Raw genomic sequence first — 15,123 nt, forward strand, 5'->3', positions numbered from 1 at the left:
TAGTGAATAATTTTATTTTTATGAGCCTTGTAGTCTCTGTTGAAACTACCCAAATCTGCACAAAAGGAGCAATAGATAATACATGAATGAGCATGTCAGTGTTCTGATAAAACTTTAGTTATGGATCCTGAAATTAGAATTACATATATATTTCACGTCATGAAATATTATTCTTTTGATTGTTTTCTCAATCATTAAAAATGTAAAAACATTATTAGCTTGCAGGAGTATAAAAACAGGTGGCAGACTAGATTTGGCTTATGGGCCGTTTGCTTAGAACATAAAAATACACTCAATTTCTTTTACCAGCTGGGGAATAGAAGAGATATAGAGATTAATTGTTGCTTTTCCTATGTTTTTCTGCCATGATTTTTATATGTCTTTGTATAGGATATAACTTATACGTGGTCTTTAATTCATACACACATCTATTGTGTAAAATTAAAATTTTACATATGTATGTTTCATGTAATATTATGTATAATTAAAAAATAACATCATTAATGACTTCTCTATCTTTTGGTTTCCTTTCGAATTAAAGTTTCTGTTTCTGATTTAGACACTGGCTTAGAATTGGGTGGGAGGGGACAAAACCAGAATAATCAGTCTTGCACATGCCGATGCCCTTTGGAGTCTGAGGTAATTACAGACATTAAGTTTCCTTTTCTAGCTTTATTTCCTACTATATGGTAGTGACAATTAAGAGCAATTGAAACACTCCTGCTAATAGCCTGTAGATATCAATCACAAGACCTGTGGCCAAAATCCAACCACTATAAAACCCAGAGGACCTCAATTCCAAGGCTCTCCTTACCACTGTCTTTGTCAAACATCTTTAATCCATCACTGCACTCCTTCCTGCTTGCCCTGAATGTGGCTCCAGAATCCTGCTAACACGCAGTGCTGTGGCAGCCACTACCAAATGAGTACAGAAGCTCACTAAATGAAACTGATTCGCCATGTCTGCTGTCAAGTTTTGTCTTAGTCTAAATCTAAAGAATCCCCAGTTGTTAAAGTTTCTCACATGAAAAATGATTGAATGCTGGGAAGGAGACTCATGTGACTTTCAGATTTGGTCTTTTAAATTTTGATCATGAGGGAGCAGATGTGGCTCAAGTGATTGAGCATCTGCTGCCCATGTACGACATCCTGGGTTCAATCCCCAGCCCTGGTACTTCAAAAAAACCCAAACAAACAACAAAAAAAATTAGGCCATGAGTTCTCATGCTGTTTTTTTCTTTGATTTTCTGAAGTGGTTCAATTTAATTAATTTTAACATGGCTGAGTCAAAGCATATTAAATCAAATAGAATTGGAATATATAAAAAACTCTGCATCTAGGCTAAAGACTCGAGCACTATTTGGAAGAAGCAGAACCTACAAAACAGGCCAGGGGTTTTAGTAGATGATTATAGGAAGTAACAATTCGAAAGCATTCTATCCCAATTAGACCACACCTAAATCACAGACTTCAGTCTGAAAATCCTACTTTAAGAAAAACATTTTAAAAGAAACCAACAACTAGAGAACATTAAAAGGAGAGGAGTGGAGAGAAACAAAGGATCTGAAAAGTCTGTCATAGGGGGAAGAGCTGAGGAGGCTGATTAACAGCAGGCTTCAAGAAGGCTGGGGAGCAAAATGACTCTCTTTATATATTTGCAATTTTGTCACATAGAGCTCAGTATAGGCTGATTCTGTGTTGCTCTGAGGAGTGTTTCTTAACCTATGGGAACCCATGCCCTTTCTGAAAGAAAATAGAAACCTCAAGCCCTTTTAAATAGTATTTGAAATTTCCAATTAAATTGAACATCTTGTCTCCAAACAAATCAAATGAACAGTGAATTTTAAGATGATTTTTCCCAACCACACATATTCCTTAAACCTCACCTTTCTTTTCCCCACAATAAGTCTTTACATTGTAGAATCAATGCTCTAGAGTAGGGATTACAAACTATAGCCTATTGGCCAAAATCCAGCCCGCCAACCCTTCTCATACAGGCTGCAAGCTAAGAATGTTTTTTATAGTTTTAAATGACTGTGGAAGATAAAAGTACTAATAGCATATTGTAACGGATAAAAAGATGAAAATTTAAATTTTCGTGTCTATAAATAAAATTGTATTGGAACACAGCCATGCTCATTCATTTGTGAATCTAGTCTATGGCTGCTTTCAGGCTACAACAGTAGAGTTGAGTAGTTGTGACAGAAACTATATGGCATTCAAAGTAAAAAGTATTTACTAACTGATCTTTTACAGAAAAAGTTTGCTGACCCTTACTTCAGAGAAATGTTTTCCAAAAACTGGACCATAACCTGCAGCAAAAAATGCACCTTATGGTGTGCAGAAAAATGGACACACACCTATCTGCACACAGAAGGAAACAAAATAGTCATGAAATAGTTCTCACCTTTACTCATTGTGATGCCCTCTGATAGTCTATTCTTGTCCTTTCTATTTTTTCATAAAAATAAAAAACTAGTGGAGACCATTAGATTCACTTTAGGACCCATTGAGGGGTTCCAACCACAGCTTCAACAATACTGCTCTTTCCTTCAGTAATGTTTTTAGTTTTCCATGTACAAATCCTTTACATCCTTTGTTAAATTTATTCCTTGATATTTGATTCTTTTAGTTGCTATTGTATATGGATTTTTTCCCCTTGATTTCCTCTTCATATTGTTCATTACTAATGTATAGAAACACCACTGATTTTTGAGTGTTGATCTTGTACCCTGCCACTTTGCTGAGTTTATTTATTAGCTCTAGTAGCTTTGTTGCAGATTTTTCAGGAGTTTCTATACATAGGATTGACATTTGCAAATAGGGAAAATTTTACTTCTTCCTTTCCAATTTGGAGGACTTTTATTTATTTTCTTGTCTAATTCCTCTGTCTAGAACTTCTAGTACAGTGTTGAATAACAGTGGTGACAGTAGACATCCTTGTCTTGCTCTTTAGGGGAAAATATTTGGTCCCTCACCATTGAGTACGATGTTAATGGTGGGTTTTTCATATTTTCCTGTTTTCATTTTGAAGAAGTTTCCTTCTGTTCCTAGTTTTATGATAGTTTTTTTTTTTTAATCAAGAAAGAGTGCTGGATTTTGTCAAATGACTTTTCTTGCAATTTATTTGTTGGAGAAATCAATGGCTTGTCCTGTAAATTTTTCTACAGTCTGGACTTTGCTGATTTCATCCCCATTGTGGCATTTATCGTGCTCCTCTGTCCCCCTGCATTTCCTCTAAATTGGTAGTTAAATCTAGAAGTTGGTCAGGTTAAGGTTTTATTTTTGGCAAAACAAGTTCGTAGGTGATAGTATTGAATTTCCATCAGGAGACAATGTACTGTCTGTGATCTCATCTCTCTTCTTGTGGTATTAGGGGTTGTTGGAGTTCATGGCCTAAAACTGTTCATAAGAAGAGTATTTGAAAACATTCTTCTAACTGAGGAGTAGACTGCTTCAGAAAGTAATGAGGAGAGTGAGTGTATGAATTCTCTTCAGATTAGTCCTCAAAACTGGTGGCATTCCAAATAAAATCTCACTTAGGGGAAATTTCTCAAAAAGTAAACCTAGAAGAAAATTTGTATATGAACATCCAAGAAGATATTGGAAAATGTCATTAACAAGGATTATAAAGCTGTAGTGAATAAACAACATGGTGTAACCAAAGGAATAGATCAGTTGATTAATGTTCATTCTATAATATTTACAATAGTGAAAAAGAAGCAGCAACCTAAATGTCCAACATTGGCATAGAGGTTAAATAAGTTAAGGTATGTCAAAGAGTAAATGAATATATTGTAGTCATTGCACATCATGTTCTATAGAAATTTTAAATATTATTCTCAAGAATATATACTAAAGGAGAAAATGTGGTTTTAAAATAGTATACTATGTATGATCCTAATTTTGTAAATTGTATGTTAATGAAATAAAAGATTGGATGGTCATATATGATTGGAAGAAAGTATTCCCAAAAGTATTGTCAATCCTATCTTGAGCATTATTCTATAAAATACCATTAAAAATATATTTAGTTTCTTTTTTTTCCTAAAGATTTATTTATTTCTCTCCCCTTCCCCGCCCCCCTCCCCCAATTGTCTGCTCTCTGTGTCCATTCGCTGTGTGTTCTGTGTCTACTTGGATTCTTGTCAGCAGCACCCAGAATCTGTGTCTCATTTTGTTGTGTCATCTTGCTGCATCAGCTCTGTGTGTGTGGCGCCACTCCTGGGCAAGCTACACTTTTTTTGCACTGGGTGGCTCTCCTTGAGGGGCACACTCCCTGTGCATGGGGCTCCCCAGGTGGGGGCCACCCCTAAGTGGCACGGCGCTCCTTGTATGCAGCAGCACTGCACATGGGCCAGCTCATCACATGGGTCAGGAGGCCCTGGGTTGGAACCCTGGACCTCCCATGTGGTAGCAGATGCTCTATCCATTGAGCCAAATCTGCTTCCCCAATTTCACTTCTTTTTAACAGCATATGGGACATAGAATAGATCTTTGTGTGATGGTATTATAGGTGGTTTGAATTTTCTTCTTTTTGATATGCTCTAGTCTCCAGATTTTCTCCCATAAACATATAATATTTTAATAAAAAAGCTATATCATAAAAATAATGAACATGCTACAACATGGATGAAACTTGAAGACATTGTGTCAAGTGAGATAAGCCAGAATCTAAAGGACAAATATTGTATGATTTCACATTATATGAAATACCTAGAAAAACCAAATACACAGAGACCAAATACATAGTTTCTAGAGGGTAGGGCAGGGAATGGGGAGTTATTGCTTAATGGGTACAGGATTTCTGTTTGGGGTGAAAAGGTTTTGGTAATGGAAGGTGGTGATGGTAGCACCGAATTGTGAGGATAATTTAATATTACTGAATTGTACACATGAAAGTGGTAAAAATGGAAAATTTTGTATTGTGTATGTATTACCATAATAAAAAGAGAACTCTCCATTACTGAGGCATTAGTTAGGAGCTGTAAGTTTTAATTTAATATTTGTCAGAGTCCTATAGAAGAAGATTGTACATTGGGTAGGAAGTTGTAATAGGTGACCCTATGATCTCTCAATTCAATTAAAAAATTTTTTTTAACAGCAGAGAGAACACTGATTGGGGTCAGAACATCTGTGTCTATCCCTACCTACCACTTAGGGTTAGCCAATCCATTTTAACTTTTACGTTTTTGTTTTGTTTGAATATAGAATGAGGGTGAATAATAACTTTAAACTTTCTAATTTACAAGGATACTGCAAAGACAAATGAAAGAGGAGAACATCTAGCAGAAACACATCCCGTGTGTCATTGCTTTAATGAATAATAGGTGTGATGTTTATTCTTGTGCCATACCCAGAGGCTTAGCAATGACATCACAATGCCAGGGCTCTCCATCCCAACCTTTCTTCACTCTCAGATTTCCCTGGAATGGGTCACCCTCTGACCTTTCAAGGTTGAGTCACATGCGTTTTCCTTTCATTGGCCAATGCCTGTGGTACAGCCCAGGTTCCCAGCACTATATATACATGTCAGTGCCCAATCTATGTTAATTGAGCCCAGCTGAGTTGCTTCTTTGCTCTTGTGTGTTCTGATGTGACTTGACATTAGTGGGTCACCCAGATTAGGGGCCTTCCCCGGAGCCCTTTGAGCTTTCTTGGGCATTGTTTATACTGCCTTAGTGTGGAGCAGTTAGAATAAGGCTGCCAACAAGGCAGAACAGTGAGGCTGGTGAAAAGTAGTAACTGCGGTTGTGCTAGAATGAGATGGGGAATGAGATGAAAGATTTGGTTTCTAGTCCTGGCTCTGTTGTCACAGTATGCTGAGTGACTCTAGTTTTCCCAACCTGACCAAGGAGATTCTGGGATCTGTAAGATTCCTGGGGGAGCCATTGTCTGTGTTGAACCTATGATTCCAAGATGGTTCTTACTAACCTCAGTTCTAGTCCAGTCTTTGTGGGATCTTGGGGGAATCATTTCTCTCTAAGCCTCAATTATTATGAGGGTGATGTTATTTATATCACTGAATTATTGTAAGCATTAAATGAATAAAATATATATAATATCCAGGACTGTGTCTAGCATCTATAGATTCTCAAAGTTTTCTTGCTCTCCTCCCCTCCCTGCATTCAAACAGGGGTAAATTAATCTCTATCAAAAGCATTAACTGACTGAGGCCTAGAGTGCCCTCTCATAGGGATAATAATAGTTTAAAAGGCAGCTGTTAAAGGTGGTGAAATCTTTAGGACTTAAAGGAACACTTCTTGATAGGTGAATTTCAGGTTCTGGTAGGATGTTGGCAGGGCAGTCAGGAGAGCTTTCCAAAACCCCTTAGCAGACTCTACTGCACACCTGCTGATGGAAATCTGGCAGGCGCTCTCCTGCTCTTAGTGGATCAGATCAGGGGCCGGGAGAGGCAAGGTAAGGGCCATGAAAATGAGATCATCTACAGCTGGCATGTTCTCTAACAGCTTCCTCTAACTCAGCTCCAGCTGACAACACAGCTGATTTTTAAAAATGCAGGTAGAAAAATAGAAAAGATCGCTTCAGTTTTCAAGGTTCAGCAGGGGAGCTGGGAGAGTCTGATTAGCAGCAGCAGCATCCACAGCCAAGCTCTTGAGAGGCCAATCCTCCTTCCCCCATGAGGCTGAGTGTATGTGTGTATGTGTGTGTGTACACATGTGCCAGGGGAGCAGGCTTTTACTAAACTCGGGGATAGGAAATGGGTGAAGACGTTATCCCCTGAGTGGCGAAGGCCTTCCGGAGCATTCTTCATCATGGAAGAACCAGCCTCTGGTGTGCAGCCTGCTCAGGAAGGGAGGCAAAGGGAAATGTAGACTGCATTTTGGAGAGCCATGGAGCGATGGATTTGAAAGCTGACTCTGCAATTAATTATTAGCGTGAGCTTGGGCAGTCATTTAACTCTTGAGTTTGCTTCCTTATCTGTCAAAAGGGGAAAACTTACCTTGAAAGGTCATTAGGAAGATCAAATGTAATATAGTTTGCAAAGTGCAGGGCTTAAAGTAGATGGATAGATGAATTACCAGATGGATTAAAAGATGGAGAGAGGAAGGGAAGAGAAAGGTGAAAGAACCTGGCATTCATTGAGCTCTTACTCCAAAATGGGGGGAGGGCATTCAAAATAGGTAAAAAGAATATGCCCCAGGCTCCAACTAATCAGATAGGGGCCGCAGTGCTGGAGACCTCTGCTGTACCAGACACGGACTTCTTAGATAGCAGATAGGAGATGGTGTGCATTTGTGCATGCATACTTCAGTGTGTGCGTATGTGTGTGTGTGTTTGTGTCCATGTCCTGGGGGAAGGCCTGGGTCAGTCAGGTTGGCAAGGGAACTCTGGGGGCTTAGGGCAGCAGCTCTTTATCATCACATATGGAATATTTTACTTATATGTTTTTGCAGCTGTTGCAGCCAAGCGACATGTATCACTTAGGGTAGATCTGGAAACTCTTACCTCTTTCCACTCCTGCCTGTTAATGATGCCTGTGTCTGGTTTGCAGGAAAATCAAGTTGAGGTGCAGGAGTAGGGCATGTTTGTTCAGGGAGCTGCCTTTCTAATAGGGCTTTTGACCAGCGTGAGGATTTATACCAGGGCCTCCTACTGTGAAGGTGAGCAAGGGAAGAATGAAAAGTGATTTTTAAAAATTATAAAGAAATGAACATAGCCATACAATACATTAGTAGGTGGAAATTTACATTACTTTTGCCTGCCCAGCGAAGGTGGGCCCTTGATGTTGGCAGAAAAGCGAGGACACCCTTGTGGCACTGCCAGGCTGAGGAGGGTCACCACGTGTGTGATCCCAGCTGGTGGAGGGAATGTTAATGTTCTGTGTAACGTTAGCTCAGGGTCTGGGATTTCAGCATCTGACCACCACACAGGAAACAAAGCCGAGGTGGAAGGCTGGGTTGGACCTGCAGCTGTCTCAATCCCATAATCCTCTGATTTGTCTCTTCTCTAACCACCAGTTGAGAGTTCTAAAACCCTTTCCTTTCCTCCCACTTTGGGGGTTTGTTGTTTGGTTCTGGAAGCCGCGTCCACAATAATACTATTTTACATTTACTAATTTGTATGTCATTTTACAGATGACAGTGTCAAGTCATATTATATTGTGATAGGGTGCTGAGCAGGGAGGAGGGAGGCCAGAGAAGAAATTCTGGATAAGTCACTCTCCTCCCTCACATTCCAATGTCAGATAAGCTGGGTATTGCACAATTGTTTGGCTTCATAATTCAATGCCTGAAAACCGTTGGAACTGGAAGCAGTGTGGATTAAAGATTGGATATAAAGAGTCGTCTCTGGCTCAAGCCCCTGCTTGCCACTAACTGTATGACCTTGGGCAAGACCTAAAACACGGGAAACAAACTTTCCGCTGTAGCCCTTCCTGCTTCTGGCCCCACAATAGGCACCAGCATCATCTCACTGCAGTCAGGGAAGGGATGGGGCCAGCAGGTCTGCAAGGCGCGGCCGGGCCAGCAAGGTCTATTAATAGGGGTCTTGGCTGCTCTGATTTCCCCTCCTGGGACCCAGAGGACTGCCTGGCGCCTCCTCGCTCGCTCTCCTGCAGGGAGCTAGCTGATCTACCTACTCCTACGCTTCCACCTCCCTCTCTTCGCTCAACCGGCTACGGCTACCAGAAGGATGGGCAGTTTTGGTGCCTACAAGAGCGACACCGAGGGCACGGGAGGAGGCACGCCGGCGAGGGGGTCTCCAAGCCGGCCTCAGGGGCGGCCGCTGCAGGGCTCCCCCGGGGAAGCACAGCCTAGAAGAGCAGTGACATTGGCTCTAAGAAGAGGAACTGAGAAGAAAACAAATCTCAACTCCTCCTCCACCCTCGCACACTTTCCATCTCCCCCAGGGACAGAGGCGGCCCAGATGTGCCCGGAGGAGCCGGAAGGATGTGACAGGCCTTTGGCCCCAGGTGAACCAAGTAAATAAAGTAGGGAAAAAAGTGTCCCTCTCTTAAGGCCACACCCCTTCCTCGCACCACCGCCCCTCTCCTGCCCCCAGTAAAGCCTCCAGACAACCTCTGTTCGTCTACTCCCCCAAGTGCCCCATCCACCTCGGACTGTCAGGCAGGCAGGCGCGGACGCCTCCCAGGTCACCCGCAGTCAGTCCTCGGCGGACGCGCAGCCCTTCCTGCGGCCTCCTCCGCCACCGCCGCCGAAGAGGGTCAGAGGCGGAGCAGACGGCTGGGGGCGCCCCAGCGCGAGAAGGGAACCAAACTTGGCAGGCGAGGGGTGCCGGTCCCACGGGGCGCCGGCGCTGCTCACCTGGGCCCGGCCGGGTCCGCTGAGATGGGCTCGGTCTCCTCGGCGCTGGCGCGGTCCCGCAACGCTGTGGTGCAGTTGGCCTCGCCGCCACCGCAGCCCGAGGCGCCGCCGGCTGCGCCCCGAGACGCCCTCGAGCTCTCCAAGCCCCGGAGGCCGGGTCCCGGGCGCGGACAGTCGCCCGCCCCGGCCGCAGCCTGGGAGGTGCCGAGTCCGGAAGGGCGCGCGAAGTTGGCGAGTCTGGAGCTGTCCCCGGTGCTGAAGCGCGCGGAGAGTATGTCCCAGCTCCACCTGCCCGAAAGCGGAAGCGCCGCGGGTGAGTCTCTGCTCCTGCCTCGGGATCGCGAAGGTTACTGCCGGGAAACCTTTGGGGTGGGGGTAGTGGGCTTCTTAACTTCTCGGAGAGAAGCGAAAGCTACGTCTCCCCAAAGGATCTCGCTTTTCTTGTCCTCTTGCCCACAACTTCTTTTACAAGTTAAGACTTATTTCTGGTTTACTAGGGTGTTCTTTTCAGACGGACCATGTTTCATAGGGGTTTAAATAGCAGCTGGAAGACAATTGACACGCTAAGGATCCCTTGTCTCTAGCTTTGCAAAGTCGCGGGCACCGTGGGCGAGAAGTCTTCCTGGATGTCTTGTATGGACAAGGATAAAGGAAACGCTTCTTCCCGTCTCCTCCCAAGGGAATTCGGGAATGGGCAGGAGATTCCCATTTGTCCAAAAATTCGTTCCATGTGTGAAGAAGGAAAACAAACATTGAACCACTTACCATCTCTTCTGAACGGGCTTGGGGTATGCTGTGAGGGAAGACTTATTCTTAGGGCAGGCAGTGTGGGATAAGTGAAAAGAGTACACATTCTTTGAAATCAGATGTGGATTTGGGACCCCACTTGCTGTTTTCTGTGTGAATTTGAGCAAGATATTATCTCTGAGAGTCTTTTTTTTTTTTTTTTGGTCTGTGATGAGGATATAAAAATAATACCTATCTCACAGGTAGCTGGAAAATCTGATCAGACACTGTAAAGGTAGAAGTACTTTGAAAATTGTAAAATACTATGCAAATACTTGGTATTATCTCCACACCAGAGCTTTTGAAATTCTTTAACTGAGGAAATAGTGAAAGTTTAGCTATAAATTTTGTTTGTTTGAGATATAAACCAAGCTCTTTTTCATCAAGGCAGGTCCTGTTTTGTGTAAGTGGCAGGAAAACACCTGAGTTGATACATGTGATTTTCCTTATCCTCTCACACTTGAAAAGTAACTAAAGACATCAGCTGGCCTTTTGGCCTCAAACACAAACCCTTACTCAGTCCCAGGCAATGCTGTGACTCTCACTGCAATTGTTTACATTTTCAGTATGGATTCAGATTCAGTGGGCAATGTTGGCTCCTCCAAAGAGAGAGAGATCAGGTTAGGGGAATTGGCTTTCACTTTAACTGAGAGTCAAGGATATACAAATTCCCTTGAGAACTTTCCTTTTAAAATGTGTGAGTTTATTCATTAACTGTTAATTGCATTTATTTGTTTAACTGCCCCCCCCCTTTAAGTGAAGACAAATACACATTGCCCTCATAAAGGAGGATTTATCATTATAAAATATATTAGTTTCTTCCATCCGTGGGACATGTCTTTGCGGTATTAATGAGAAGAGAACCCAAATCTGGAATCAGAAAACCCTGGGTCCTGTTAAATTCTGCATCTTTGGGCAGGTTACTTTTATTTTCTAAGGTTGTATTCTCTCTGCTTTTTAAAAAATGCATATGCATATAGTTGTACCGGCTGCTATGCCATGGGATTAAAAGGAAATGATGGAGGTGAAAATGGTCTGTAAACCATAAGTATTTTACAAAGTGTAAAGCATTATTAAAATATCTGGGGTTTAATATTTTCTAATGTGTAAGATGTATATTTATATACAAACTTATCATGATCTATTATAATTTATAGGATAAAACATGGGCTTCTTTAATATTATTTTTTGTGTGTGATAAAAGTTGTATTATAAACATGTATGTCCATGGAAAGCTATTACTACCGTTTTTTGTTGTTTTTCTCACGCTTTCAATAGTTTAGGAAGAAGATTCGGATGTCGCAATTAATTCACACATTTTTAATGTCTGAAAACAAAATTCTAGGAAACTACATTGAATTAATTGTTCTGCATTCAGTAAATAAATTTGTACCTTGAAAATACTTTTAACTTTTTTATTGTTAATCGAGAATTAATTTTTTTATTCCTTCCATTTAATTTCATAAAGAATACCTCTAATTTAATAATGGTGTTCTGATTTTTATACCACTTAAGATACTTACACAAAGTTATTGAATGTCTATCATTAGCTCTTTTTTAAAAAGTATGGTGTTTGAGCTTAAATCTTTGAAGTGTGGTGGGTTTAGATAGCTGGAATTACAGATGATGCTCAATTTTTAAAATCTATTAAAATGAGGTGAGTTGCCCCTAGCTCTGAAGTTGGGTGGTCCTTTGCTGGACTAGATTGGATTTTTCCAGATATTGAGGTAGACTAGTGTATATCTTGTGAGTCCCAGGGGCAAATCAGCTATGTTGCAATCTAAAACTTATACTTTATAAGCCAGACTGAACATACTTGGACACATGTATAAAGTAGGTGTATGCATGTATGCATATTATATGTGGTGTATAAACACACACACATGTTATGTGCCAGATACACATATGAGGTAGCAGGATGGGTACTTTTATTTTGATTTTACAGCTATTAAGACACAAAGAGGTTAAGTAACTTGTCACATAGCTACTAAATAAGAGAGTCAGAGTTTATACACAGCCAGGTAGTTTGGCTCTAGAACTATGTTTTTATCCACTTCTCTTACTGGTTGTTTGTTTATTTCTATTTGTTAATCCTTTAGATTATTATTAAGTGAAGTCCTCTGGAAATTTTTTCTTTCCCACTGTGGTGAGGGGAACCAAAATCAGTTAAACTGATTTTGTCCTGGGAGGTGTGTGTCAGAGTATGAAGGGGGAAACAGTCACCTTGGGTATTACTGTGGTGATGATTTAGGAATTGACCTTAAGTAGAAAATAAAACTCAGAGTGGAGAGTCAGGGCAGTTTGGCCATCTGCCTCTCCTCATGTAATTTTAAACCCTTTGAGGTTCTGATATTTGTTTGTATTAAGGATGATAGTGGTCCCTGTATCAGTCAGCATTCTCCAGAAAAAAGAAGTAATAATTTGAACTGAACCAAAAAGAAATTTATTTTAAGTTCTTGGTTCATACAATTGTGGAGGCTGAAATTCTTTAATCTTAGGGCAGGTGGCTGGCTGGAAATTCAGGAAAGGGTTGATATTGCAGTCTTGGATCTGAAATCCATAGGAGAGGCTGCCAAGCTGGAAACTCAGAGTTAATGTTGTGGTCTAGAGGCAAAATTTCTTCTTCTCTGGGAAATCTCAATTTTTCCTCTTGCCTTCAACTGATTGGATGAAGTCCGCACACATTATCCAGGGTAATCACTTTACTTAAAGTCAGCTGATTGTCAATGCTAATCACACCTACAAAATACCTTCACAGCAACATCCAGACTAGTGTTTATAACCAAGCAACTGGGCACAATAGCCCAGCCAATCTGACTCATAAAATCAACCATCACAGTTCTTGCTCCTCTCTCATTATATTGTGATGATCAAATGAGATACTGTGCCAAAGCCCAAATGAGGTAACTGGCATATAGTAAGAATGTTTTGTATATTTATCTGCTTGATTTCAGTGTGTTGAGTCCTCACTCAGTATTGGAAAGGAGGGAAAAGCTTAATCTATTTTCTATGAAAGGGCACCTCAGAATAAACAAGCAAATAAATGATAAAGCAAAGAGAAAAAAACCTTCCATCACTATCTATTGTTTAGTAATCTGCAGTTGATTATCTTAAGCTCTTAGCTTTCATTAGAAATTCCACTGGATAGGGAGAGACTTTGACATTATTGATCAAGGTCATTTTTGGTCAATGCTCTGTATATTAAAATTATGAGGTTCTTTCAATTTTTATTTACTGTCCTTTTTTTTGAACCATGGTTTTTAACATTTGGAAAAGATGTGTCTTGCAAGGTTTAAAGTGCAACCATTAATTATTCTTCAAATGGCAGGCTCAGAGCATCCTCTCACTGATTTTCGATGACTGTTTCTTAGTTTCCCTCTAAATCCTCATGACTCTAGAGCAAGTTACCATATTTACTTCTAGCTGAGTCATCTCAGATGTTTGCATCAGTGGTTCTCAAACTTTGGTGCTTATCAGAATGACCTGGAAAGCTAAGAAAGCACACAGGGGGTTGCACTATAACCTCAGTACGATAAACAAATTTCCCAGGTGATTCTATTACCACCTAAGTGTGCATCACGATCACCTGGAGGCCTGCTAACACAGATTCCTGGGCCCCACCTCCAACTTTCTGATGAGTAAATACAGTGTGAGGCCTGGGAATTTGCATTTCTAACAAGTGCCCAGATGCTGCTGATGCTATTGGTCAGATGATCACACTTTTTGAACGACTGGTCAAAGAAAGAGGGGCAGTGATCTCAAGTGTACTATATTTGACTTTATTAATTATTGATTGAGGATTTTTTTTGGTTCATTTTCTATTTTTAAAATTTTGATTCATTTCTAAATATTTACTTTTTAACAAATCAATTTTATTGATATGTATCAATAAAGCATAAATCCATCTAAATACAATCAATGATATTTGGTATAGTCACATAGTTGTACATTTACCACTTCAATCATTCTTAGAGCATTTTCATTACTCCAATAATACTACTGTAATAATAAAAACAAACAATATATTCACCACTTCCAACCTCTATGCTTCCCCTTCCATATATAACTACTATTCTGTTTCCATCTCTCTAGTTTATTTGTGTTTATATTTTGTATAAACAGTCTTACATATGCAATCACCCATATTTGTATTTCATATGAGGTTTCACTGTTATATGGTCCCGTTCTACATTTGTTAGCTTTCCTTCTAGTAATATACACATCTTAGACTTTCTCTTTCAACCACTGTCACACCCATATAATAACATTGCTAGTTAAAAACACTATGATGTGCTTTCACCATTTCTATTCATTTTGAAAGATTTACAAACAATCTTTTTACCAATTCTGTACAGATTAACCTTCAGTTTTCCATTTTCTAACCTCATTCTATTTTCTGGTGATCTATATTCTAAGTATTAACTCACACAATATATTTAGTTCATAATAGTGCAATCATACAGTATTTGTCCTTTTGTGTCTGGCTTGTTTCACTCAACATTATGTTTTCCAGGTTCATCCATGTTGTCAATATGATTTACAACTTCAATTCTTCTAAAAGCTGCACAATATTTCATCATGTGTATATACCACAGTTTGTTTATGCATTCATTTGTTGATGGACACATGGGTTATTTCCATCTTTTGGCAATTTTGAATAATGTCACTATGAACATAGGTATGCAGATGTCTGTTCATCACTGCTTGCAGGACTTCTGAGAATATATTTAATAATGGTATTACTGGGTCATGTGGGAAATCTATACTCAACTTCCTTAGGAACTGTTAAACAGTCCTCCACAGTGGCTATACCATTCTACATTCCCATCGACACTGAATAAGCATTCCTATCTCTCCACATTCTCTCCAACACTTGCAGTTTTCCAATCATTTAGTAGCTGACATACTGATAGGTGTGATATGATATCTCATTGTAGTTTTAATTTGCATTTTAATAATCTCTAGTGATGTTGAACAGTTTAAAAAAATTTTTTATTGAAGTATATCATTCAAACATGAACACACATAAACAATAAGTGTATAGTAAAGA

The 15,123-nt window shown here is 40.2% G+C and overlaps 1 protein-coding gene across 3 annotated transcripts in view; it reads left to right on the top strand.

The window, feature by feature from the left end:
* Positions 1–8,569: 8,569 nt before the first annotated feature.
* Positions 8,570–15,123, top strand: part of PDE1C (phosphodiesterase 1C) — a 749,644-nt gene continuing 743,090 nt past the window's right edge. For 2 of the 3 annotated variants that reach the window (XM_071215096.1, XM_058296801.2), the window contains exon 1: positions 9,072–9,600. In XM_071215096.1, coding sequence (XP_071071197.1) covers positions 9,312–9,600 — 289 coding nt within the window. In that variant the 5' untranslated portion in view covers positions 9,072–9,311. Of the gene's footprint in view, positions 9,601–15,123 lie in introns of all 3 variants that reach the window. The other variant, XM_058296802.2, reaches the window with a different exon arrangement.

This window comes from Dasypus novemcinctus, chromosome 5 (genome assembly GCF_030445035.2).
Source record: "Dasypus novemcinctus isolate mDasNov1 chromosome 5, mDasNov1.1.hap2, whole genome shotgun sequence".
Taxonomy (NCBI): Eukaryota; Metazoa; Chordata; class Mammalia; order Cingulata; family Dasypodidae; genus Dasypus; species Dasypus novemcinctus.